The sequence below is a fragment of the Xyrauchen texanus genome, chromosome 5, assembly GCF_025860055.1.
Source record: "Xyrauchen texanus isolate HMW12.3.18 chromosome 5, RBS_HiC_50CHRs, whole genome shotgun sequence".
Taxonomy (NCBI): domain Eukaryota; kingdom Metazoa; phylum Chordata; class Actinopteri; order Cypriniformes; family Catostomidae; genus Xyrauchen; species Xyrauchen texanus.
The window spans coordinates 43,688,695-43,716,500 of record NC_068280.1 but is presented as its reverse complement, the minus strand read 5'-3'; the positions used below and the strand labels follow the sequence as shown (position 1 = coordinate 43,716,500).

Here is a 27,806-nt window from a genome sequence, read left to right as displayed (position 1 = left end):
GGTCTGTGTTCTCAAAATGGTGCACCGACAGAGACCTGGACCCACGGACATGTGGGGTGTCGTCGCTGCTCGTATTTCTACAAGAGCTGCTGGATGAGGGCAGATCCCCATCCACGCTCAAAGTGTATGTGGCGGCCGTTGCGGCGTTCGCTGAACCCCTGCACGGCCAGTCATGGGGTAAAAACGAGCTGGTCATCCGCTTCCTCAGGGGAGCTAGAAGGATGAACCCCCGCGCCCCCCATCGGTTCCTATCTGGGATCTTTCTATAGTTCTCGAAACTATGAAAGCCCCCCTTTCGAACCACTTCAATCCGTGGATTTGAAATACCTTTCACTCAAAACCGTTTTTCTGACTGCCCTGTCATCAGTCAAACGTGTGGGAGACCTTCACGCGCTGTCTGTCAGCGCTGCGTGTCTTGAGTTTGGACCAAGTGACTCCAAGGTCATTTTAAAGCCTAGACACGGCTATGTTCCCAAGGTGATCGGTACTCCTTTCAGAGCACAGGTCATTTCCCTATCGGCGCTGCCAGCACCGGATAGCGAACGCGACGCCAATCTCCTTTGCCCGGTCAGAGCACTGAGATTGTATACTGCACGCTCCGCTGCTTTCAGACGCTCCGAGCAGCTTTTCGTTTCGTTCGGAGGGCGCACCAAAGGTCTCGCCGCCTCGAAACAGACACTATCTAGATGGATAGTGGACGCTATTGCTGCTGCATACGCGTCAAAAGACCTGCCATGCCCGTTGGGCATTAGGGCTCACTCCACTAGAGGCATGGCATCCTCGTGGGCATGGTCCAGCGGAATTTCCATTCACGACATATGTGTGGCAGCGGGATGGACTTCCCCTCCACCTTTGTCAGATTTTACAATATGGAAGTGCCCGCTCTGCAGGCAAAACTACTAGCGGTTTAATACGCTACAGCTCCCCTGGTGAGCTGCACTGATGGGACACATTCCACACAGACCGGCACCGCCGCTCTGTCGTTCCCGTCCTACTATGTGCTTATGTATTACACAATCAATGACCCGCATTCTTGCCGGCCAAATATTATTTCCCCACTCATAAGGGCTCCCCGGGTCCCCCTTAATTCCCTGGGGCTTATACAGTGGATGCTTGGCGCGCACGGCGTTGACAATGGGTTCCCGTAGCGTAAGCTAGCTTACGCAATACGAGAGAACCTCTCGTAAGAGAACGTATCGGTTACCTAACGTAACCTCGGTTCTCTCTAGATGAGGGAACGAGTATTGCGTAGCCGGCCGTGCTCGCGCCACGAGCGACTTTTCGCTTCAGTCAATGAAAACCAGGGTTCCAGCCTACGAACTACGCTTATATGCACTCTAGTCACGCCCTTTTTGGCGGGCTTTGATGCAGTGAGCGCGCGGACGCCTCTCATTGGATGCGAGTTCGCCCAAGCTCGTCTATAGGCTGCAGCAGTTGCCGCAGAGCAACCTATGAGCTCGCTAGCTAGCCCGCTCAAGGTCTGCAGCTGCCGCACTGCGTTGACAATGGATACAAAAATTAAGGATAATTTTTTGGCTTCAATATCTCAGAAAAGATGAATCTTTCCGTAGCGTAAGCTAGCTTACGCAATACTCGTTCCCTCATCTAGAGAGAACCGAGGTTACGTTAGGTAACCGATACGTTAACTACTATAAAAACAATGTCAAAATCAAATTTTCCTTGATATTTTCCTTTTAAAGTGCTTATGGATCATTCCGCTGATGCAAAATTGAAAAAATATCTTCGACAAATAACTACAGACAACATGAGTTGTGGAAAATTGGATGTGATCAAGGAGCTTTTTGATAGCTAAAAGGTGCAATTACATTTACCACTGTATGGCGAAATTCCATGAGTGAAGAAGGTGTGGGTGGATGTTGAGTGCGTGTTAAACCAGCAAAAAAATAATTGTCAAGCAGCCTCTTTAAAACTGGGAGAGTGACGTTATAAAGAAACTTGCCACTAAAATAATCTCTGTCCATCGTGGATATTTAGTATAGCTGTGTATGAAGCATCACATGCTAGAGGTCTGCACAGGCCTTAAAATGTATTATGCAGTTCTATGCAACCTAATCTTGTTCAGAACTTTGAATCTTTGTGACACCGGTGTTAAAAACAAGCTAGATGCAGTGCATTGATTGAAAGTGCATTCATCCAGCATGTCTTTACATAGGAAAACAATGGAAAAACAGAGCAGATCCAGACAAAAACACATTCTGTGTAATCGTGAAACAAGTTCGGGAGGCTTGTTTATTTTTTCATTAATTACAAACCTGAACCCGAAGTCCTACTTGAAAACTGACCCGAAATATAACTCCATTTTCACTGTACATCTTGCCATTGCAGTCTTTAGGCATGATTTAAAACTCTTGGGGTTATAGGAAATGTAATCAAGTTTGAAATCGTGACTGCCAAGGAGACTGCTGTCAAGATGTACAGCATAAAAGGAGTTACATTTTGGTCTGTTCTCACCCAAAACCAATTGGATCACTTCAGAAGACATGGATTAAACAACTGGAGTCTGATGGATTACTTCATCTGCTCTTTAGGTCTTCAATGGCCTGATCACAATTCACTTGCATTAAATGGACCTACAGAGCTGAGATTTTCTTCTAAAATCTTTGTTTATGTTCAGCAGAAGAAAGTCATACACATCTGAGATGGCATGAAGAGACATCGTCCCTTTGTGTCGAGGTGATTACAGACTCCCAATTATGGTTCATTTTAGAGGCAGGTGGAAGGGTGGCCTTTAGGGATAAGGACAAATGACTCCCTACTATTGTAAGGGTTAGGGGTGAGATTTAGGGATATGGACCAATCAGATGGCGGGGAGTAAGAATCTGGCGAAGAGTCATTTCGGCACAACACCAGCACTGGGTGCAGCACTAAAATACATTTTAATGAATTTTCAACTGAAATGTTGATGTTGGAGGAAAAAATGAGTTAATAAGTTAATTAGTTCACACATTATTAATCAACTATCCTCTTGATTACTAATAGAATATAAAACACAATACATTACATCCAGACGTTTATGAGTCACCTTTAATACACCCAGTGCACGTAGATACACGTTAAAGACTAGATATCCAGTGTATAACATACTGTATATGTGTATAACAAAACATTGTTATCCACCATTTAGCCATTGGAGCCACATGCACAGTTGTCCTCATTCATCATGACTAAAATGTCTTTGGACCAGCTTGATATTTCCAGGAAACCTGCAGCAGGAAACGGCTATTAGTAATAATAGCATCCTACAGACTTTTGTCAGGTGACCACATAACATTTCCTTTTCCTTTCTATAAACCACATAACTTTCACTTTTCCTGTCTATAAGCCACATACTGCAACTTAATTTTCCTGAAAATGGGGATTGGCTCCTCTCTTGGTGTTGGGTCATAATGTTCATTTTGGATCACCGTCATTGATCAAACACGATACCACTATGCGGTAACATCAAGGTTTGTGGGAAGACATCAAGACAGACAGTCAAAAAGATAAATAGCATTTTCATTTTCATTCTGTACAAAAGCACCCTTGCTTGTGATATATTGCTTAATTTTTTTATTATTACAAACATTATTAATTAATTACTATTATTATACATGAACATAAAACAAAATAACCTGCTTTATAGTGCTTCATACAGTGCATTACTCTTTCAAATTCAACTCAAACAATCAGAAAAACTCTGAACAAAAAATATAGTTTTATGAAAAAATAGTTTTAAAGTGCAAATGCAGGAGCCCTGAGAATTTCAAGGTATGATATAAATAATATGTTATAAAAACGTATTAAAGACAATTTATTTTTTGAGAACAGAAATGCTACATTACGGAAGCGTATTGCATTCACTTGAGAGAAAAAAATCTACTTTGTTTTTCTGAATTAACGAGTTAATTATCTCAGAATTACGAGATAATTTTTCATGGAAAAAAAGTTTTTGCTCTGTTTTTCTGAATTAACGACTTAATTATCTCAGAATTACGTGTCCTGGTGTTTATTATTAATATAACAGATTCATTTATTCATGGATTTTGATTCCAGTGGTGGCTGCATAGGATTGTTTCCAATTTCCAATAACTCCAGAGCGTTGTAAAGTCCAAAAGTCAACATGTTTTGAAAAAGGATAGATGTAATAATTTCCAAAATTCACAACATGTTTTTATCTAACGAAATATTCCGCCTCAATCGTTTGTTGGCGTTGAGACTTTCAAAACCCTTTTCACTGTGGTGAAAAAACTTGCTGTACACAAAGCGAGGCATGCACCTTCCGGGGCAGTCTAGCAGCTAATATATAATATATATAGGCATATGTATGTGTATAGTCTAGCACTATTATATATTACAAAAAAATATTGTATTATGTAGGACTATCTGCGTTCGCTTGGCGCTCCATTTAATCCATATTATTCTATTTTATTCAATACATTTTTAGGGTGATGACGCCATAAAATATGACGACAGACATTAGAAGCTTCATTCTAAAACCTCAATAGAAGTTTCGAATGTAAATATGACATGACATTTTGGTACAGTCTAGTATGAACGGTCAGAATGACCACTATGGCCATTCTAGTAGTTATAGAATTCCGGTAGTTCTAGTGTTAAATGCAAGTAGGCCTACAAGTCTATTGCTTGATTAGTGTCCTTTGGAAGATCAAAGCGTGTCTCAGCCATGACAGTATTACAAATGTCATAGACAGTAATGTCTTTGTATTGAAGGCCAAGTTTAAAATATATCTCTATAAATTCATGCGCATCCATGCTCTCAGTATCTTTGAGTAAATGAATGATGGCATTGACGCAATCGGAAAAGAGCTATACACACACCGGAAACTGTAACGCGTGCGCAAGCGATAGTTTCACGTGCGCACGCGATAGTTTCTCGTGCGCACGCGAAAGTCTCTTAGATTTTTTTTTTTTTTTTGCACAGGTCACTTCGGGGGCTCCGTAGTATCTCCCAATGTCTCAGACCCAAAGTAAAATAAAACCGGATTAAACTTGAAAGGCGGGACATGTTTACTTCCATGCAATCCAGCAAAAATAGAGCTCCTGGCAGGATTTTGAGGGATCTCATTAATTCAGAAAAACAGAACAAAATATTTTTTTTAATGAAAAATTATCTCATAATTCTGAGATATTTAAGTCGTTAATTCAGAAAAACAGAGCAAAAACTTTTTCCATGAAAAATAATCTCGTAATTCTGAGATAATTAACTCGTTAATTCAGAAAAACGGAGTAGATTTTTTTTTCTCAAGTGAATGCAATACGCTTCCGTAGAATACTGTACACTGTAATGTAAACATGAATTCAAATAAATAAATAATTTACTAAACAATTTTTTAAAAATCAGAAAATATTAAAACATATATACCATGATTGCCTTAAAGAACACACCAGATAGAAAGCAAAATTACTCATTCACAATTCAAGGGTTACAAGCCAAATATGACTCTAAGGTAGCTGATAAGTTAACATTCCAACTGCTTTAGAGAAGGATTTGATGCTGCACATGTAGATTTCATCCTAGAAATGGCTCCTTGGAAAGAAAATGAAGCATAATTAATATTTTAATTTACTTAAATTAGTTTGTGAGGGGTTAAGTAATGAGAATATATATAAAGATGACAGTACATTTGGTTCTATTAAACTGTAAATCTCGTTAAAACTAAAGTGGTAACATTCTGTTGCTTACCATTTAGCCTGGCGTGAAGGCAGATGACTGTAATGATGACAATACTGAAAATAACCAGGATAATGACCGAAATCGTAATGATATAGTTTCTTGATGTAACATTGTTCGCTATAAGAGAAAGAAATGCTTTTTTTAATTAAAAAGTAAGGAAAGGTATTGCAATGAAACATAACATGTTTTCAATTGTTTCTACTATTTATATTGATTCAAGTACCTTTATCATCTCCTGGCACATGGATTGGGATGCTGTCCTCCACGCTTTCACTTTCAGCCACACATTCTAGATATTTCCCTTGGAACTTTGACATTGGAAGTGTGAGGTTACTCGTAGTGGTGGATGAGCTGTCATTGTTGAGTGCTGTGAAATGATGTGACCTATATAGTTTGAGGTTCAGCTCTTTCCCTGTGGATTTCCACTTGAGGATTGGAGTAGGTTTACCAGTGGCTGAACATGAGACTGTAATATCTGGTTCAGAGTAGGGTGCAGGATTAACTGTTGCTGTTATTTCTGATATTCCTGAAAGAAAGAAAAAACATCATAATTATTTAAATGTGCAATCTTTTCATGCTTTCAGAAATGCAGCTTGAAACCTAAATATAGGCCTACTGTTTGAGAAAATACTCCTATATAAATCACTTCAAAGACTTGTGAAATCAAGTTTGATATTCTACAATCTACATTTCAGAAAAGCTAAACTCTATATGCAGTAATTGCATCTCGGTGCACGCTGATGTAAAATAGCATTGTATTTAAATTCACATTCAATTTGTATATTAAGATTATGGTTTGGTAGAACTAATTATGTCATTTTAATATTGTTTATTCAATCATTTTTGTAATACTTTAAACTTTTATTACTTAACTAGCTTAGATTTTTAAAAGAATTGACTGACACCAAGAAATATATTGAGGTACCGTGGTATAACCATGTTTTTATCATGTTCTACTCTATGGTAGTACCATGAGGGGATTTTGGGCATGGTCATTTTGAAGTGATAATGTGACTATATGGTAAGCAGTACCACGGTATTACCACATGACAACATCAATGAACAGAATTTGTTTCAGGGACAGAATCACTTACCTTTAACAGTGAGGCACATCGTTTCCCGTTTGGGTCCTACTGGATACAGTTTGAAGGAACAAATGAAGCAAGCCTCGTCTTCAAATGTTACGTTTTTTATCACAATGGACGTTGAATTAAATGACGCCACGGTGAAGATGACTTTTCCAACAAATTGTTCATCCACATGCTTTTGGAAGCGTTCACTGAATGTGGCCAGTGTTTGTGCGCGTTCATCAGCGCGCACCCGCTGCCAGGTCACTTGTTTAACTCCAGATGCGTTTGGCAGTGTACAAGAGAGTGAGGCATCCTGACCGAACAAGACAGTTGTGTCTCCTTGTGCTAAAATATCTGAAGGATAAGCTGTAAAATAATAAATAAGCAAGTTATTAAGTGACGTCTTCACAAATACAATCTCCACCCGGAAAAAGCGATGTATAAAAATAGTTAAAAGTATGATTCTCATTACCAACCTCCAATTATGAAGCTTGAAATGATTAAAAGACACAGCATAATGAATCGTTGGAATATGTTTGCGATCAGACGCGCAGCATCTTATATAGCCCTACAGTAGGCTCAAATCGGAAGTGAAAGAATGAGTTCCCTCTCATGACTCATGATTCCTGGTCGTAAGTATCGCTCAAGGCTCAAATGTAAATTACTGTAAGAGAAAAGATGGATTTCCCTTTTAGGTGTTTAACGTTATATCCAAAAGTATACTATCCCCTAGTAAATAGTTCGGTAAAGTTGGACATGTATTCACAGATTCGTACTTCCCGGATCAATAACTCATACGCGAAACATTCTTAAAACACAAACAACACCTACTTCAAACCGCAGTAATATAGACAACGAGCTACAACCTCGTTTACATCAAAACAAGCCTCCGTCGGAGCTGGACAAATTACATTGATCTCTAAGCGCAGCCGATGAGTGACAAGTCCGCAGGGACCGTCTGCAAAGTGCAAAACCGAAAAGCGATAATACAAAAATATTAAACAACTTCACTGTTACACATTGTAGCGTCACCAAATTCAGTGCACACATAAGTGGTCTCCTGCTGGTTATACTACAACACATAGTTTGTGAAAAAATGCTTTTACATAATTATTTTTATTTTTTTAGGAAACATATTCAATAGCTTCACTGTTACACATTGTAGTGTCACCAAATTCAGTTCACGCATCAGTGGTCTCCTGCTGGTTATACTACAACACTTAGTTCGGGGAAAAAATGCTTTTACATCATTTTGAGGATTTGTTTTTAGGAAACATATTCAATAGCTTCACTGTTACACATTGTAGTGTCACCAAATTTTGTTCACACATCAATGATCTCCTGCTGGTTATACTACAACACTTAGTTTGGAAGAAGAAAAAAAAAAAAGGCATTTTGCATAATTTTGATGTGATTTTTATTAGGAAACATATTCAATGACATCACTGTTACACATTGTAGTGTCACCAAATTCACTTCACACATCAATGATCTCCTGCTGGTAATACCACACTTAGTTTGGAGGGGAAAAAATTGCCTTTTCACTAACTCTAGTAAGAGATAACCAAACTCTCCTATGGCTTCTTTAGTTAGGGCTGTTGAACAACACACAATACCAAGAGATACCTTTGTTTGGTATTTGTGCTGCTGTCCTTCTAAGGCACTGTACGTGAAACCATCATGCACAAGTTCCACAGTGAATTTATATGGGGATAAATACATTAAACATAGAAATTGATAAAATGTTAGAAACAGAAGAAAATGTTAACTTTAGGAATCCTGAAACGCATTAAAGTATAGAAAATTTGATTACTTATATGTTATCCCTGGAATTTCACCCCAGATTAGGTATTTATAGATTATGCACTATTCAGATTAGCTACTGTTTAATACAGTTAAACAAAGTTTCACCCAAACAGCATCAACAGTTTTGGGCAAGTCCTCATTTCCACACAAGGAAAAGAAATCATTCTTTGAAACTGAAAAAAAGTATATTACTGCTAAATTTGTAAGGAGTGATCAGCACTTGAATTGCAAAAGCAAAATTTTCCAAACTAAGTGTTGAAGTATAACCAGCAGGAGCAGGTGGCATAATGCGGCTCTAAACTGAGGGGATATTTAATCTCTTTAATTAATTATTAATTACACACAGGAACAGCAAGATTTCCCAGAAGTCGTGGTGGGACAGAGAATGCAGAAATGTGTGGGGAAAAAATTGTCCACAAAACCTGGTTTGGTCCTCAATTTATTTATTTGTACTTTTTGATGTCTCAAATAGTTTTTTTTTTTATTATATTCTACTTTGTTGGATTGTCCCATTATAAAAAATTAACAAATATAATAATATTTTTCAACTTATTGACAACAGAACTTGCATATTACATGTGTATAAAACATCTGCTAATATTTTATACAGATTATTCTACAGGTTACAAATAATATATATAACTATATATATATATATATATATATATATATATATATATATATATATATATATATATATATATATAAGTAATATTTTCCAGAAACTGATGGGACAGAATACAGGAACTGATTTGGAAAAAAAAAAAAAGTGCTTATGCTTGATCCACAAAATGTGCATTTTGCTGTCTCTAGTTATGGGAAGTATGAGGGTTGCATTTAAATAAATAGCAAATATGTGGAACTTTATAGTGTAATATTTCACAATTTAACACTACACAAGGTTAATTTATTTAGAATGTATCCAAATTAGTGTCATGTTACAGTGAGGAGAACCCAAACGCAGACAGCCAAGTTTTTCAAACTTCTTAAAAAAGTCCTTTATTTAAAAAAATAGGAAAATACAGTATATATTCCACACACACACACACACACACACACACACACACACACACACACACACACACACACACACACACACACAAAAAGACCTGGGCAAAAACAAACAGAAAAGGTGAACCAAAACTTCCCACGAGAGGACAACAAAACTATAACACAAAAAGTAGCACTGACCAAAAATACAAAAAGATAAAAAGAACTAACTAAACCGAGAACAACCAACCACAAACCGATCAAGAGAAGACCAAGAATAATTCAGCACAGGATAGAGAACACAAAGGAAATATAAAGACAGTGAAAACAGGAGACAAATTAGGGGGCAGGGTCAAGATATGAGACAGATCACATAGTGAGAACCACACACACACAGACTAAAAAAAAAAAAAAGACATATATATATATATATATATATATATATATATATATATAGATATATATATATATATATATATATATATATACACTAGAAACAGGTGACATGATCCAGACATAAAAAGAAACCCAGACTTGTGTCGAGATCATGATACTACCCCCTCCCCACAGTACACCTGGATCCCAACCTGATTAAACACAAAAGATCAAAATCACAATCAGAAGAATCAGTCCAGGGCGGGGCCAGTGGAACAGTCCAGGGGAGTTCAGGCATGGTTAACCAAGGGAATGAGGAGCATGTTTCAGAAGCTCCAGGGTGAGAGCAGGGTCCTGTAGGTAAGACAGCTTAGAACATGAGTAGGGAACCCAAGGGTAGGTAGCTCGGAGCAGGAAAAGTGTCAGGTGGTTCCAGAGTGGAGATGAGGTTGAGCGGCTCCAGAGCAGGAAGAGAGTTGAGCGGCTTCAGAGCTGGGATGAGGTCTAGAAACTCTAGAGAGGGAAGACTGGCGAGAGTGAAGATACTTGGAGTGAGAGGGCACCTCCAAAGAAAACTGCAACAACGGTGGGCTCCTCTGGGGAAGCACCAGTGGTGAGAAAAGAATGAGCCGGGGAAGACCATTGGGTCGGTGGCAGTCATAAAATCCAGGGATGGGTTGGGAAGAGAGGTCTCCAAGAAGAAAACCAGAGGCAGGGCAGGACACAGACTGGGAGGTGGAATTGTCAGAGGTGGAGGCACATACCCTGAGCAGGTCCTCCATCTCTTTGAGGTAGCAGATGTAATCGACCACCAGTGATGTTTGATGTCACATTTACATTTTTCCCATCTGTATGTGCCTAAAGAAATTGACTTGCAAAAATGTATCTATCCTGAGATATATCCACTGGAGTAAAAATGTGTGACAACAGCTCCGGTCTCCCCAAAATAAACACAAACACGCACACTACTCACAGACCCTGATCCTTTTGGACATGTATAGATGGAGAATCCAGGATCCTTGAAAAACACTTACTTTTTGTATTATTATTATTAATTAGTATTATTTATCATTAATATAATATGGTTTAATAATAATTTTCATTAATAATACAGTGTGTACAATCTATAAATTTTTTAAATGTATATTATATTAAATAGCTTATCCAAGAATGTGAATATGTGATCTTTTGTACAGACAACAAAAGATTTTTAGATTGCTGTATTAAGTGGCAGCTGTGCAATCCAGAGATGTGTTGCAGTTTATGAAGTAGAAGCAGATGTTTTCACTTTAGAATCTGGGAGAAATGAAGAATAGACATATTTAATGTGGTTCCTTACATGGCATGTGATACATTAGATGACAGTAAATGTTGTCCTAATAATTAAAATTACAGTAAAATGTTCTTACCATTTAACTTGATGTAAAGATAGACTGCAGCAATTACAACACAGACGATAATGAGGACCACAATTGTAATGATATAATTTCTTAATGTGGCATTATTTTCTGTAAAACAAAAATAATTTTGTTTATAAATTACATACAGTGATACATAAAATCATTTAAATAAAAGAAACTGTCAAAACAGTGACATGTGACCATGCAACATTTTTGCTTATATTAATTCTGGATTTACAATGCCATTTGGTCTTTTTTTTTTTTTTTTTTTTTTGACAAATATACCATCTGCCTTTTCAAACTTTGGTCTTTAAATCTTTGGATCACCAGACCAGAATTTTAACCACTGCATGCCACTACCACCTCAAACAATTATGTTCCAAGGTAATATGTATATTGAGTCAGTTACCTTCTCCAGGAACATAGATTTTGAAGCCGCTCTCCATGGTGCCACTTTGAGCTAAACATTCTACATACTTCCCTTGGAAATGTGTCTTTGGAAATGTGAGGTTACTTGTAACAGTGTATGAGCTGTCTTTGTTCAGCACTGTGAAATTGTTCAACCTGAGGTTCAGCTCTTTCTCTGTGGATTTCCAATGGAGAGTTGGAGTAGGTTTACCAGTGGCTGAACATGAGATTTTAACATCAGAATTGGGTGCAGCATTCAGTGTTGCTATTATTTTGGATATACCTGGAAAAACAGGCAACGTCATGACTTAATGTTCCAATAATTGAATTGTAAAAACAAAAAAGGCAACATTGCTACATAATTTGTGGCACATAACTTAAAGCTTTGAATTTTTGTAATATAAAAAACAATGTGTTCACTTTGTGAATGTTCACTGCAGCACAAAAACATAATGACATACCTTCCCCACTTTCGTTTCTCTGGAAATGGACATAATTGTACTGTGCTGATTAAGCAATGTGAAATTAAAGTTTCCTCGGAAAAGACTTGCATTATAAATTTTAATAATATCACTGTTGTCCACCCTGTATATTTTCTATGTTACGTATTTTCTTGAATTTAAGAACTTCTTTTTAACTTAGACAACATATTGCCATACGTCCTATAAACAGTTACATAAAAAGTTACACACTTTAGCCACATTTAAAATGCATGAAATTGCATTATAACGAAATATCAAGCCACGTTTTATTGTAAAGAAAGATTTCAAGGAGCATATTGCACAAAAAAAGTATTTTATGTTTTACAGGATGAAACAATAGATAGCATTCAACATTAAGACCAAATTTATTTTAACACTTTCTGGTTGCCAAACTTAGAGCATCATATCCATAGCTCACGTCATACATCCACTAAAATTATCTGGTTACAACTAATTGTAAAAATGGCCAAAACCATGTAAGTTAGTTTTGAGAAGTCTCGTTTGTTTGCAGGTTCCACTTGTTTTAATATTTTATGGGGAAATCTATACATTTTAAGTGTGACTAAAATTCTTTTGGGGGGCAATTTGATTATTTTGGTTGTTAAATCGAACTCCGAATTAAGTCAGTTTCCCTCACCATGCATAAAATTGATCAGCCTACCTTTAACAGTGAGGCACATGGTTTCCCGTTTGGGTCCTACTGGATACAGTTTGAAGGAACAAATGTAGCAAGCCTCGTCTTCAAATGTTACGTTTTTTATCACAATGGACGTTGAATTAAATGACGCCACGGTGAAGATGACTTTTCCAACAAATTGTTCATCCACATGCTTTTGGAAGCGTTCACTGAATGTGGCCAGTGTTTGTGCGCGTTCATCAGCGCGCACCCGCTGCCAGGTCACTTGTTTAACTCCAGATGCGTTTGGCAGTGTACAAGAGAGTGAGGCATCATCACCGAATAAAACAGTTGAATCTCCATTAGATATTATATCTAAAAGATAAGCTGTGGAATAAAAAAGCGATATCGTTATAAACTTTGCAGCGTCAACACCCAGTTAGAAGAAAATAGATCCAGAGGCGTTACGTTTAGTTTAGACCTTACATTGCTTATGCGTTGGAATATGATATAATTGACAATATACCAACCTCTTCCAAGCAAGCTTAAAATAATAAGAAAACGCAACATGACTAACTTTGTATGGGGTCTACTAGTCTAGAGCTATCTATGAACAGACTCAGTGTGATACCAGCTGTGGAGAACACATGACATGCTCTGACGGAAGAGATCTCGAAACAAGGGGAATTTTAATCACGAATCATGACACACGGGAATAACACTGAATATTTAATTTAATTGAAAAAGCCTATTCGTTTTAACCAGTGCGCATTTAAATAGGCTATTTAGCACAATAATCATTAATATTCAAACAGTTTCTTATGACAAAGCTCTGGATTATTAAAGATTATGTATCCCAACAGTAAAGTCAAGGGTGCATTTGTTGATAAGTAGCCAAATCTAAAGTGGACCCCAAAAGAATATGGACACTTGAGCCATGCTTATTCCTAACCATGAAGTAAAAGGTATTAAAACACTTGCACAATGAATACATGAGATAATATACAACATTACAAATATATTTTTCAAAGTAAAAATAACTAATATATATATGTATACACACACACATACATGTACTGAAGAGCCAAAACATTATGATCGCCTGCCTAATATGTTGTTGGTCCTCTGTGGGATGTAAACACAGCACAGATCTGCCAAGGCATGGATTATCGAGACCCCTGAAGATGTCCTGTGGTATCTGACACCAAGACAATAGCAGCAGATCCTTAAAATCCTACAAATTGCGATGTGGAGCCACCGTGGACTTGTTGGTCCAGCATATCTCACAGATGTTCAATCAAATTGAGATCTGGGGAATGAGGCCAGGCATACACCTTGAACTCTTCATCATGTTCCTCAAACCATTCCCAAATAATGTATGCAGCATTGTGCATTATCCTGCTGAAAGAGGGCACAGCCATCAGGAAATACCATTGCCATGAAGGAGTGTGCATGGTCTGCAACGATGTTTAGGTAGGTTGCACATGTCAAATTGATGTCCACATAAAAACATGGCCCAGATCATCACACTTTCTCCAGCATGTTGTGGAGGGAAAAGGGAGGTAGAGAACTGTGTCTTATCTAGAAGACACATCCGAAGTGTGAAAAACATCTTATTATGGGATGTAGTGAGGAAGACTAGTGTGGATGAAGATGTGTGTATTAATAACAGGAACATGTCCATTTAAGGTGAAGGAAGATAGGAAGGTCTATGGTTATCACTTTGTATTTAGCCAAACGGTTAGTTGATTCTTTGTTTTCTGAAAAATGTATATGTATGATTGTGTTAAATAAGTACTCTGTATTTTGGAACTGACACTTGTAGCTCTATGAGGTATACTTTGGTAGCAGGAGATGCTACCCGGGCTCGTTAGTAAGAAGTATAAAGACTTTCTTTGCTTAAGCTTTCCCATTTGAGTGGCCTGATTAGTTTTACTGGTGAATTTCCACCACATATACATACATATATATATATATATATATACATACATATACATATATATATATATATATATATACACACACACACACATACACACACACACACACCGCCACAACATTAAAACCAAATGCCTAAAATTGGGTAGGTCCCTCTTGTACTGCCAAAACAGCATCAACCCATATCTCAGAGTAGCATTTATCTGAGAAGTGCGGTTATCTGAGTTACCATAGACATTGTCAGTTCGAACCAGTCTGGCCAAGATGGGCTGGTTTGAGTATTTCTGTATCTGCTGACCTCCTGGGATTTTCACACACAACAGTCCCTAGAATTAACTCAATGGTGCCAAAAACAAAAGATATCCATGAGGGGCAGTTCTGTGGATGGAAATGCCTTGTTGATGAGTGAGGTTAACAGAGTAGCCCAACTGGTTCAAACTGACAAAGTCTACAGTAACTCAGATAACTGCTCTGTGGCAAGTGGTTTGTGTTGTGGCTGATTTTTTCAAATAAAACTAATAAGCTATTTTAAAACCAAATTGTAGTACTGCCATTTTAAAAATGCATATTAATAATAGATTATTCCAAACTACTTATGCCAACGTTCAGCTTTTAATGCGACTTTATATATTGTCTTCTATATAGTTACACCACTTAGACATTTTTAAATCCACAGGAGAAAAAAAAAAAAATATTCAAATGGTCTTGAACTCAGAAATTGAAATCATGTTCATATAGAGGTGTATTCAAGACAACTAATTATTTTGAGTACTGCATTTTAACGTATTGCTGATTAACTTAGTTCCGTAATCCACCCACGTGCCACGTTTTACAGATATTATTCTTTTGGGTATTTCTGTCACACCCTGAGGGCCATCCCGGGCTTTCCAAATAAAACACACCCGTTAACAAAAAAACACGATAACGAAACTAAATCCGAATATCAATATTAGGCAACAGTTTCATTTTGAAAAACAGTCTCTTATCTTAATATCCTTAAATATTTACAATGATAATGAAACTTTATCAACCAATCACTATATCCGGCGCAGTCAACTGCATTATCTGGAAGTTTGCCAAGAGCACACAAAGGAACAATAAAACAAAAATAATGAATTACTTTAAATCAGGTCTAGATAGCATTTATTGCCAAATACAGAGGAGCAATTTACAACAGCACAACAGGTTAGATGACAACAAGATTGAGGTTTTAAATCAGTGTTCGCACGAGATCCATTTCGAGCAGGAAGAAAGATTATTAAGTGTTGACGGAACTTAACTGTTTACTTATGACAACAATCTGGGAAGAAAAAACTAATTAGCATATTTTCCGATAATGCGCGACAATGCAAACATTTGTTTTCAAACGAATAATCCAGAGAATGTATAATTTCCCAAAATATTTTCACACACCTCATCCCGGAAGCAGAGTGTGGCAGTCGTCACGAGCTCGTGACTGGAGTTTTTACTATCAAAATAAGAGCGTAAACCGTGACGATGCACTTTTGTGTAGTAATTGTAAATCTTGATTAGCATTTTCTGAAACGCTCCAGTTAATCACAATGACTTGGTTCAAAGGATTACATATATATCAGTTTAAAGTTAAATCTGAACTTTTTCCCCTTAATTTAACTGCGGTTAAATAGCCTACTATGCGTTTGGTAAATAGCTATTTTAATATAACGTAAATAAAATTACGTTATTATTAAATGAACGAATATTCTCCATAAATGAAACCTTTTTCTGAACACATTTTCAAAATCATTATTAAATAACGTATCTCGTTTTCTTTATTTATTTATTTTATTCTGTTTTTCAAATGAGCCGTTTTTGCAGCTTAGTTTAAATAAAGGCTTTTTTTTTGTTTTCAGTTCTGAAATGTAGCTACAGTATGTTTTTACAGTACAGTGACCTCAAAATATCAAGACATATTTGATTCCTCATGTCATGTCATTAACCAAATCTAGAACTGTTTATTTATCTGACACTGTGCTTGTTGTAGCTACTGTAAAACTTTATTTATTTATTTCATTTAAAGGGATAGTTCGCCCAAAAATGAAAAATCTCTCATAATTTACTCACCCTCATGCCATCACTCTAAATTATGCTGGGTTAATTTTTTTAACTGAAAATGCTGGGTTGAGTCTGCTGGGTTATTTGTTTGGGTTATTTTTTCAGTGTTGGGTAGTTTTTAACCAAACTCTGCTGGGTTAGTTGCTCATTGTCACTGACAGAAATCCATTGTAACCAACACAGAGCCGTTGGGTCAAATTTGACCACTGCTGGTTTATCTGTTCCAATTTGTTATCAACTGTTATTTTTGCCTCCTGTCCAGAGAAAACTGAATAAAATGTGTATGCTCTAGTATTCCTGTTAAGCATTACTGTAGAGACAGGAACATCTGTAATCTCACATTATTTTTTGTTGTTGTTTAAATTTAGGCAGCGGTTTTTGGACTAAATGCAAATAGCGATATATGCTTTTTACACTACATGTAAATAACAGCAAAAAGAATCTTCTTTGCACTGAATGCAAATAGTGTTAGATGCTATTTGCACTCCTTATTAAATACTAACATACAGTATAGGGGCATCACAATAGTGTGTTTATTGTATTTTTTTAGAGTCCCACATATACCCTACACCAACCCATACTCCTAACGCTACTTTACAAAAATGAGCCATGGTTTTTCTACAGTAACCATAGTATCACCATAGTATTTTGTTGTAAAATTATAGTAAACCACAAAATTAAACATGGTTACTATATAAACACCATATTACTGTAGTAACCCCATGGTTAATTGCATTAAAACTATGTCCAAAATGCATGGTTACTACAATATTACTATAGTAAATGCATGGCTATTTTTATATAATCAAACCTTCCATGTCCCCCAAAAAATAAACTTTTATATTCATTTTTATTTATTATTATAAGTTGTATTAACGGAAATATTAAGGGATGAGATAGGAGACAGGATAAGAAAAGTGGGACTCAAACCCAGGAAGTCCACTTGATAAAAAATCCTCCAAACCACACACTATTCTTTTGCAGCAACAATTGATGGTGCAGTTTGACTTTGTTTCTGTTTCCACCAGACTACACCAAGTGCAAATAGTCACTTAAAAATTTACTTGTAGTGTAACATCAACGTAATTCCGAGCTAGCTTGGCAGCTAATTATTTCATACCTGATAAGGTCGCTGGTTGTGCACAAATGCAGATGGACTCAACACAATAATGTCTACACCAGAGTGAGTGACACAACGCAGCATGTTTAGTTTTTATTGAACTGTATCAGGTCTGAAAGTGAAAGTGCAGGTTAATAGTAAAAAAAAGACTTAAATATTGATCAGTTTCTCACCCACACCTATCATAATGCTTCTGAAGATATGGATTTAACCACTGGAGTCTTATAGATTACTTCTATGTTTCCTTTATTTGATTTTTGGAGCTACATATTTCTGGCCACCATTCATTTGCATTGTAAGGACCTACAGAGCTGAGACATTCAAAAATATCTTTGTTTTCTGCAGAAGAAAGAAAGTCATACATATCTGGGATGGCATGAGGGTGAGTAAATGATTAGATAATTTTCATTGTTGAGTGAACTATCCCTTTAAAGAGTTACAGTTAAGATTTAGGGCTACAGTCAAGATCTAGAAAGGGCCTTTCCAATGTTGATTAGTTTTTGCTTGGAATTGTTAAGTGTCAAAAAATTACATAAATTACTGTTGCTGTTTATTACTGTTCTCAAAAGGGGAACTCCATTCAAAGGGAATAAAATAGGACTTACCAGTGTATTACACTAAACCAATTGGTTCTTCAAAACAAAATCAGTCATGGAGATTTCACATGCATAATATTTGTCTTTATATTTTGTACATGATCTCGTGCATAATTTAGTATACTTGCATAAACTGTATTAAGTAACATTACCTTAGTTTGCACAGAGACTAGTGGATAGTGGTCACATGTGTGGATTATCCATACTTGAACACACCATTACTCTAGACTTTTTAAGACATTTTTATTGTCAAACACCATAAAGAAGCTTTTTTCCACACCAGGCAATGTGCAAGATTTAATTATTAATACAATTCTTGTAAATATTTTCTTTCATATAGGCTATTTGGCTTATTTTAGACATACATGAATACATATTTTTAGGGAGCCGAGATTAGTTTCACATTGTTTCAAAGTCTTAAAGAGTTACATGTGTTAGTTACATCAGTTTATTTGAAAATGCGAACAGTGTGTTATATTGCAATATCGTAAATGTGACCTTTGTCCCAGTACACCAATGTTGTATAGGAATATATTCAGACATACACTCACTGAGCACATTATTAAAAACACCTCTACACCTACTTATTCTTGCGATTATCTAATCAGCCAATAGTGCTAAAACTGAAAGCAACCGTATGCATGGACTAAGTTAACTATTAGTGACATCTGCTGGAGCAAAGACGTAAGTACAACTAAGCGATAAGTAACAACCAATGATTTTGACAGGAGGGACTTTAATATTCCACTAAGCGGTTACCTATTAATAGACCCGATGACAACTTTCAACTCATAGATATATATCAAACCAATTTCAAGACAGATTTACGTTGATATATTTAAAGTAGCCTAATATATATTCATAATATGTTTCATGATCAAACTAGCGCGTGTTCTCGTTGGTTATCTATATAGGCTCTTTGACACTGAGAAGCGGACGTGTCAGAGGGAGGACTGAGGTGTGCACGCCCTGCATAACTTCACATCGACCCCATATTTTTTTTTATCAGAGCAGGAAATGGCTATGAGTCGCACCAGACTTATTTTACGACTGCAATCATGTCGTTTTTATTCCGGTGGACTGAGAGCGACATATCACCGAAACTTGGACAGGCTCGAGTTAATGCTGCCGCCTAAATTAAGACCTTTCTACAATCATCCTGTTGGTAAATGCATCGCTCTGCATCTGTATCTCAAAATTCTTATTTTAAAGCATTTTTAGAATGAGGCCTACGTTAATATACGCGGTTGCATCTGATTTTCATTTCTATGTTATAAGTGATATTTTAACAGCCAAACTGTGGCCCCGAAAAGCGTTTAAACACTCAAGCTACATTTAAAATATATGAATGTAATTTCATTAGATAACAAAACAACTAACCAAGTGCCATTTATTTCAAAGAGAGCGAGAAACCTTTAACTAAAGGTATTTAGACACTTCTGATTTGTCAACCATAGTGGAACGTTCAGAGTTAATGAACTGCACCTGTGGTTAGTCTACTTGTCTAGGACACGTGTTTGAACTTGAGGGAAATTTCTTCATAACCACTCAAATTTACCTTGGGACCCATTAGTTAAAAGCTATTGCAAAAATGGCACAGAAAAGTGAAGTTCTGAGAAAAGGTCTTGCGTCGTTTATTTGCAGATGCACTTTGTTTGATATTTTTCGTATGCAATGACATTAATACATTTTTAAGTGTGATTAAGTGACCAAATATTTTTAGGGCTACTGCAGATGTCTTTTGACTACAAGCAGTTTGAATTACTTATATACACAGGGTTGGGGAGTAACGTAATGTAACAGGATGTAACGGGATTACATATTTAAAATACAAAATATTAGTGTTGGATATATAACTGTATTCCACTACGGTTGCTATTTAAACCATCGGTAATTAGAATACTGTTACATTCAAAAAGTATTTTGATTACTGAAGAGATTACTTTTGCATTTTTTAATCATTTGTTTCATTTAATATTTAGTCCTTTCAGATGTAAAACATTTATACATATAAATGATGCAATTGTAAGTGCATTTGAACAGTGGTGAAACACTTTTTATGATGTGTTACATTCATACGAGCACACATACTGGAGGTCAGTATTTGGCAAATTACTTACTTTGGTCCATTTTAATTTCCATGTTGCGTTCATTTATCAATCGAACCGCACCAGAGTTAATTTGGAAGCGGACCGAGACCCACTATTCAGGCGGTCTCTGTACGCATGTTTGGTGCGCACCGAAGTTCGGATGGCAGCATTCACACTTGTTCAAATGAACCGCACAAACAGAACAATCGCACCAGAGTTCATTTAATCGAACCAAACCTGCCAAGTGTGAAGACACCCAGAGAAGTAAGTTTGAAGTAAATTTGGAGCAGAAGAAATCGAAATAAACTTTGTGTAAATTGTCAGTTTTACACTAAGATAAAATGCTATTTCTAGCCATTTTACATGCACATGTTACCAGACACAATCATATTTTTTATCAAGAAAATTTCTATTAGATCATAATTATTTTTTTTCTAGTAAGACCTTTGATATTAGGACAAATGTCGTATTCTTGATGATAATTTTTGTATTGTTTTCCTGTAAAAAGATCTACAAATCCTTCAAAACAAGATCAATTTGATTTGTATTGTTTTAGAAACAACACTGCATAAGATATTTAGGTTTTTCAGAGAATGTATTTTTAACATGTGTATTTTGTTTTACTGTACTGGTACTGTTTTTATAGTCAAAACAAGTGAAAAAATCTACCAGTGCTGAAGAAGTAATCCAAAGAATTAAGAATACGTTACTGACCTTGTGAAATTTAAGGGATTACATTTTACAGCATGTATTCTGTAATCTGTAGTGGAATACATTTCAAAAGTAACCCTCTCAACCCTGCTAATACACCACTTGTTTGTATGGTTTTTAATGGTGTTATAATGTCATTAATGGGGGTTAATTATTTCTTTCAGCTTTTATTGCGTTCATCACATTCTCAGTGGGACAGACGTTTACATACACTTTGTAATAATTTGGTTGCATTGCCTTTAAATTGTTTAACTTTGGTCAAAACGTTTTGGGTAGCCTTCTACAAGCTTCTCACAATAAATTGCTGGAATTTTGGCCCATTCCTCCAGACAGAACTGGTGTAACCGAGACAGGTTTGTAGGCCTCCTTGCTCACACATGCTTTTGCTGTTCTGCCCTCAAAGTGTCCATCGGACTGAGATCAGGGCTTTGTGATGGCCACTCCAATACCTTGACTTTGTTGACTTTTCCTTAAGCCATTTTGCATAAACTTTGGAGCTATGCTTTCAGTTCATTGTCCCTTTGGAAGACCCATTTGTGACTGAGCTTTAAATTCCTAGCTGATGTCTTGAGATTTTGCTTCAATATATCCACATCATTTTCCTTCATCATGATGCCATCTATTTTGTGAAGTGCACCAGTCCCTCCTGCAGCAAAGCACCCCCACAACATGATGCTGCCAACCCCCATGCTTCACGGTTGCGATGGTGGTCTTCGTCTTGCAAGCCTCACCCTTTTTCCTCCAAACATAATGATGGTCATTATGGCCAAACAGTTCCATTTTTGTTACATCAGAGCAAAGGACATTTCTCCAAAAAGTAAGATCTTTGTCCCCATGTGCACTTGCAATCTGTAGTCTGGCTGTTTTTATGGTGGTTTTGGAACAGTGGCTTCTTCTTTGCTGAGCAGCCTTTCAGGTTATGTTGATATAGGACTAATTTTACTGTGGATATAGATACTTGTCTACCGGTTTCTTCCAGCATGTTCACAAAGTCCTTTTCTGTTGTTCTGGGATTGATTTGCATTTTTCGCATCAAGCTACTTTCATCTCTAGGAGACAGAATGCATCTCCTTCCTGAGCGGTATGATGGCTGTGTGGTCCCATGGTGTTTATACTTGCGTACTGTTGTTTGTAAATATGGACGTGGTACCTTCAGGTGTTTGTAAATTGCTCCCAAGAATGAACCAGACTTGTGGAGGTCCACTTACTTTTCTGCAGTCTTGGCTTATTTCTTTTGATTTTCCCATGATGTCAAGCAAAGAAGCACCGAGTTTAAAGGTAGGCCTTAAAATACATCCACAGGCACACCTCCAATTGACTGCAATTAGCCTTTCAAACGGTAATTGTCTAAAGGCTGGACATCATTTTCTGGAATTTTCCAAGTGGCTTAAAGGCACAGTTAACTTCGTGTATATACTCTTTTGACCCACTGGAATTGTGATATAGTCCATTAAAAGTGAAACAATCTATCTGTAAACAATTGTTGGGAAAATTACTTATGTCGTGCACAAAGTAAATGTCCTAAATGACTTCCCAAACTATAGTTTTCTAATATTAAATCTGTGGAATGGTTCAAAAATGAGTTTTAATGACTTCAATCTAACGTAAATCTCTGACTTCAACTGTTGGCCTACTGTTGATGTTAAACGTATTAAGGTGTAAACATCTTGCTTTGCCTACTCTTGCACCTCTTGTTTGCCTTCATAATTATTTCTACATGACTTTTAGGTGTATCTTTTCTGATTATAAGCCTTTTGACTTTGTAAAGTTTTTAAACTTTGGAGAATGTAGTGAAACCACCACCACCAATTAAATGACCACTGATATGAATTATGCTGTCACTTCATAACATTGTAAGCCTTCAACTTGCCTTTCTGTTTTTTCAGGGCCAAAGACTGTTTTCTTCTGGGCTCCTGTTTTTAAATGGGTGAGAAGTTCTGTTTGTTCTATGATTTAATAGATTTACATCAATTACATGATTCTTCATTATTTTAATAATAAGATTTTTGTTTGACTTTTTTTAAATGATGCAAAACATTTTAGATCAACTTCAGTGTTATAGTGCACTCTATAATGTTTTCTGTCTTTGCGTCATCTTGGACATACTGACACCTAGCAACTTGGATGCAGCATAATTTAAAATCAATAGTTTTCAGTTTCAGAAGTCACTGTAGAAATGTAGTATTTACAGTCAGCCATGATTACATGATAACAGGACGGTTACTGAGATTAAGCGAGTATTCGGCTGGTCATGTGTTTCTAACAATGTGGCCCTCATGTGCGGACCCTCTACATAGAATAAGTGTCATGTTTTAGAATAAAACAGCTTTTGTAAGGTTACTGATATGACTGGAGTCTTCATTATAATGTGAGTGGTCATGATTTCCTACATGTATTGCAAAACTACAATTCATTACTTTAGGAGTTACAATTTTGTTAGTAAAAAAAAAAAAAAAAAAGTTCACCTTTAACAAAAAATAAAACAAAAATGTATGACATTTTTTTGTTAACTGAAATAAAAATAAAAACTGAAATGACTGGGGAAAAACTCAAATGAAAATACTTTTTATAACTCCAAAAATACCTAAAATAAAATGAAAATGTCCCTGAATAATGTTAGGTTTTTTTATGCACAGTAGGGTAAATATGGTAAAAATGGTACACTTCTTGTCACTTTTATGATACCACATTTTTATTGGTATGAATCTTTGATATAAGTATATGTATGTATGCCATAAAATCAGTGGACATGTTGTCATTAAAAGTTTATTGACAAGATAGACTTAAGTGTACATTGTCAATGCGTTATTAGACATTATACATACAGATATAAAACAAATTGAATGTTGAAGTTCATTTGTTGAATTTTAAATCTTAAAAATATTTTCTCTGGCCGTTCAGTCTTCATCACACACACACGTTGGGTCTCTTGCGTTATTTTCGCATTTGTCACTGGTTCAGATGACCGTGAGTGAGTGTTCTCAGGCAATGCGAAGAGATATGGCAGCTTGGCCTTATCTCTCCCACACCTGGCTCACCAATTGTTGGTACAGTAAATACGCTCCCATGTTTATAATACCCCGGACATGCATTGCGCATAATGAATAAGCACGCACTGGTCCACACAATCAGTTTCTGTGAATGTGCAGTCGAGTCAAGCTTGTACATCCTTTTAAATGTATAAATAAAAAATTTAGCCACAGGAAGTGGGGAAAAGCAGTAGTGAGAAAAAAAAGGATACTGCAAATATTTTGCAGTTGGGAAATGTTGTAATTCTGTGGTGATTGCAATCATAATGTATTATGAATTTACTTGCTGATCAAAGCCCAAAGCCTCACTCTTTTTTGCTCTTTCTTTGCAGGGTTTAGTAGTGGCTGGTTTCTCTGACATGACCCGGCCACCAGAAAAGCTCAGTGTCTCTCAGTCTTGTGTAATTACTGCCACAGGTACTTGTACAAGGTGACTGAGAGTTGGTTGTTGTTTGGTTAACAGTGTCCACTGGATTAAAATATCTCATCTTAAGCCTCATAGTAACCTGAGATTTATGTGGCTGAAAATAGACACTGAAACAAGCCCAGGAAACTAAATATCCAGTGTGAGTGGGTTACCTTTAAAATCTATTCCACTACTGATTAAAGAATACTTGCTGTAAAATGTTTGTTTTGCATTCAGTTTGATTATTCAAGATAAGTAATGTAATCAAAATACTTTTGATTGCTTTGTGTCTTCCATGCAGTTAAAAAAATTGGGTAATGTTAGTGACTGATACCCACACTTTGCATTTTAAATACATAAGTGCAATACTGTAAATATCTGATCAGTAGGCCCCATTTAACAGTCAAGAAAATATTCACTCTCTCTCGCTAAAAGAAATTGAGACAACGTTTTTTCTTTCAGGAATTAATGGACCCTTTTCAATCACTGTGATACATTTCGGCCTTAATTTTGCAGTGTAAATCTAGCAACTTATTTATATATAAATGGCAATTGACATCTGTCATTTCTCTTTTTGGAAAGTCTTTGAAACTGAATAGTTGATTATTTTCTTTTGCTGTTTGAGTTAATGGGAACGCAAAAATTATATTTGCTCCCATTCACAGCTATAGAAGTCATGCCACTATAGTTCCTAACTGTTCCAATGAGTTTCCATTGCTCAATAAAATGCAGGTCTGATCTTGGCCTAAGTTTAGAATAAGGTCTCAACATAGTCAAAAGTATTTTCATATTTGAGCACAGTGTTATTTAATTGTGACTTTCTGGTTCTTTTCCAGGGCTTATTTGGTCAAGGTACTGCTTGGTTATCATTCCTAAGAACTGGGCTCTTTTTGCAGTTAACTTATTTCTGGGCCTTTGTGGAAGCATACAGCTCATGAGAATATGGAGGTCAGTCACTGCAACTACAAAAAGGTTACCTAGAATTTTGTTCTAGGTTCAGCTTCATCATTAGCCAAAAATAGTTTTGTCCTACCACTGTGCGTCAAAGGGGCATGTCTTAAAATGCAGTCAACTTTCATTGTCTGTGTCCATGCAATGAAATGTGTGTGAAATTTGTAAACTGAAAAGAGTGCAACAGTCTGGTTTCAGAAGTAAAAATCCCATATAAAGTTTACCATGAGCTCCGAGGATGTTAAAGTGGTAGTTCACCCAAAAATGAAAATTCTCTCATTTACTCACCCTCATGCCTTCCTAGATATGTATGACTTTCTGTATTGTAAATATTTTACTCTTGTGTGAATTTGCAGATGACCTTTAATGTCAAAAAATATTGATCTCAACCAATCCGTATAGAGTACTGTGTAATATGCAATATTTTCAGGATTATTTTTAGTTTCTGCTCTCCCTTCAATGTGATGAAGTTGGGGTTTGATTATCACAGATCAGAAAATTAAAATTCCATTACAGGAGTTTTATGAGAACACTGTATGGGAAAGGCTTATGTCCTTATTTCAGAAGTCGCTGTATAAGTCAAAGGAAAGTACAGGAAAACATGGCGGTTTAAAAGAGTGGGCATGATTGGCAGGCAGTTTTGAGTTTAGAGTGGAATAAAATACAGGAGTCTCCAGCAGGCTATTATGTTCCTTCATTCGTAGCAGTGCTTGGGCTAAACAATTGCATATGCATTTAAAAGTCAAGTGATGCACAATATACTTCTGTGTGTAGGTACAACCAAAAGCTCCAAAAGAAAGGAGAGGAAGTACAGCAGTCTTGAAGTGCAGCTGCCAAAAAATGACAAATCTGTCCTGTCATCTGTGTGAAATAACTTGTTATTCTAAATTTTATCAAGTAAAGTTGTTACATTGTTATGGTAATCATAATAAAGATTTTGTTGGTTGCATACTGCAGTGTGTCATATGCAAGTTATTCTGATTCATTATTTCTATACATTTTTATTAAGTTCATTATCATGTTAATTATAATTTGTGTGCCAAAAACAGCATTATTTTATTTTTTCCAAGATCTCTTTCTGACCCTTAAAAAATATTCCAGGTTTAGTTTATCATCCTCAATCGATGCATTTGTGGCATAATGCTGATTACACAAAAACTATATATATATATATATATATATATATATATATACACACACACACTGTATATAAAATCAAGGTTACGTTTAGGCACTTACAATGGAAGTGAATGGGGCCAATTTTGAGGGTTTAAATGCAGAAATGTGAAGCTTATAATTTTATAAAAGAACTTGCATTAGTTAAACTCATTATTTGATCTGTAAAGTTGATTAAATCGTCACTTTTTCAGTCGTTTTAGGGTTTGTTGAAATTACATTGTCATGGCAAGCTAGTCTGTCACTCTCTCGACGTTGTGTCGGAGAAGCGACACTAGGGGTCTCTCTTGAGCGCTGAATATCCCTCGGATTTATGAAAAAGAGAAGTTGGCAGATAGTATATGCGTACACCGCCCCCGGACATACGGGTATAAAGGCGAGGAAATACTATGAGTTCATTCAGAAATGTTCTTCGGAGCTGATGGTAGTGCATGCAGTCTGCTGCGAGTCACACACCAGTTCCTTCTTTTCCTCTGATGCTCTGCATTCTGTTGGATTGACGGCGCATAACAGCGGCTTTCTCCTTCTCTGCATGGCAGTGCAGCTTTGCCCCTTGGCGCTTCGACAGCGCAGACAATAACTCTTCATTGAGTTTATTTAAAGAGTGATTTCCCTTTTTGTGTAAAAGAGTATTTCCTCTAAAAGAGCAAAACACAGCGGCATTGAACGTCCTTTTCAGGACGCATCATTTTAAAGATGCCTTTCCGCCCCTGTGCTGTTCCTGGATTCGGTAGAGTGCTCTCCGCTTCAGACGGCCACAGGCGTTGTCTCATGTGTCTGGGCAGCGATCACACCGAGACTGCGTTTGTGGATGGCTCATGCACTCACTGCATGAGAGCATGACCATGGCAACATTGCGGTTGCGGCTTGCTAG

The 27,806-nt window shown here is 36.6% G+C and overlaps 3 protein-coding genes across 3 annotated transcripts; 1 reads left to right on the top strand and 2 right to left on the bottom strand.

Annotated features, from left to right (window-relative positions):
• Positions 1–3,046: 3,046 nt before the first annotated feature.
• On the bottom strand, positions 3,047–7,749 carry LOC127643941 (OX-2 membrane glycoprotein-like). The gene is made up of 5 exons (XM_052126887.1): positions 7,242–7,749; positions 6,790–7,131; positions 5,919–6,221; positions 5,705–5,812; positions 3,047–5,548 (listed from the first exon to the last, which is right to left on the bottom strand). Exons 1-5 carry the CDS (start codon positions 7,279–7,281, stop codon positions 5,481–5,483), a joined length of 861 nt encoding a protein of 286 aa, XP_051982847.1. The 5' UTR covers positions 7,282–7,749; the 3' UTR covers positions 3,047–5,480.
• Positions 7,750–10,030: 2,281 nt separating this feature from the next.
• On the bottom strand, positions 10,031–13,481 carry LOC127643942 (OX-2 membrane glycoprotein-like). Its single transcript, XM_052126888.1, has 5 exons — positions 13,373–13,481; positions 12,888–13,229; positions 11,746–12,027; positions 11,346–11,444; positions 10,031–11,232 (listed from the first exon to the last, which is right to left on the bottom strand). The coding sequence occupies exons 1-5, from the start codon at positions 13,410–13,412 to the stop codon at positions 11,198–11,200; spliced, it is 798 nt and encodes a 265-aa protein (XP_051982848.1). The 5' UTR covers positions 13,413–13,481; the 3' UTR covers positions 10,031–11,197.
• A 5,909-nt stretch (positions 13,482–19,390) lies between these two features.
• On the top strand, positions 19,391–26,704 carry mpc2a (mitochondrial pyruvate carrier 2a). Its single transcript, XM_052126889.1, has 5 exons — positions 19,391–19,734; positions 23,257–23,297; positions 24,732–24,816; positions 25,642–25,753; positions 26,531–26,704. Exons 1-5 carry the CDS (start codon positions 19,587–19,589, stop codon positions 26,577–26,579), a joined length of 435 nt encoding a protein of 144 aa, XP_051982849.1. The 5' UTR covers positions 19,391–19,586; the 3' UTR covers positions 26,580–26,704.
• Positions 26,705–27,806: the final 1,102 nt, after the last annotated feature.

Excerpts from the sequence above, each read along its gene's own strand:
- LOC127643941 (XM_052126887.1), bottom strand. The coding sequence starts at position 7,281 with ATGCTGTGTCTTTTAATCATTTCAAGCTTCATAATTGGAG. Across the intron at positions 7,132-7,241 it reads TTCAAGCTTCATAATTGGAG|CTTATCCTTCAGATATTTTA; the intron begins GTTGGTAATGAG and ends ATTATTTTACAG. Across the intron at positions 6,222-6,789 it reads GATGTGCCTCACTGTTAAAG|GAATATCAGAAATAACAGCA; the intron begins GTAAGTGATTCT and ends TCTTTCTTTCAG.
- LOC127643942 (XM_052126888.1), bottom strand. The coding sequence starts at position 13,412 with ATGTTGCGTTTTCTTATTATTTTAAGCTTGCTTGGAAGAG. Across the intron at positions 13,230-13,372 it reads TTTAAGCTTGCTTGGAAGAG|CTTATCTTTTAGATATAATA; the intron begins GTTGGTATATTG and ends TTTATTCCACAG. Across the intron at positions 11,445-11,745 it reads AATCTATGTTCCTGGAGAAG|AAAATAATGCCACATTAAGA; the intron begins GTAACTGACTCA and ends TTTGTTTTACAG.
- mpc2a (XM_052126889.1), top strand. The coding sequence starts at position 19,587 with ATGGCTATGAGTCGCACCAGACTTATTTTACGACTGCAATCATGTCGT. Across the intron at positions 19,735-23,256 it reads TTTCTACAATCATCCTGTTG|GGCCAAAGACTGTTTTCTTC; the intron begins GTAAATGCATCG and ends CTGTTTTTTCAG. Across the intron at positions 24,817-25,641 it reads TTGTGTAATTACTGCCACAG|GGCTTATTTGGTCAAGGTAC; the intron begins GTACTTGTACAA and ends GTTCTTTTCCAG.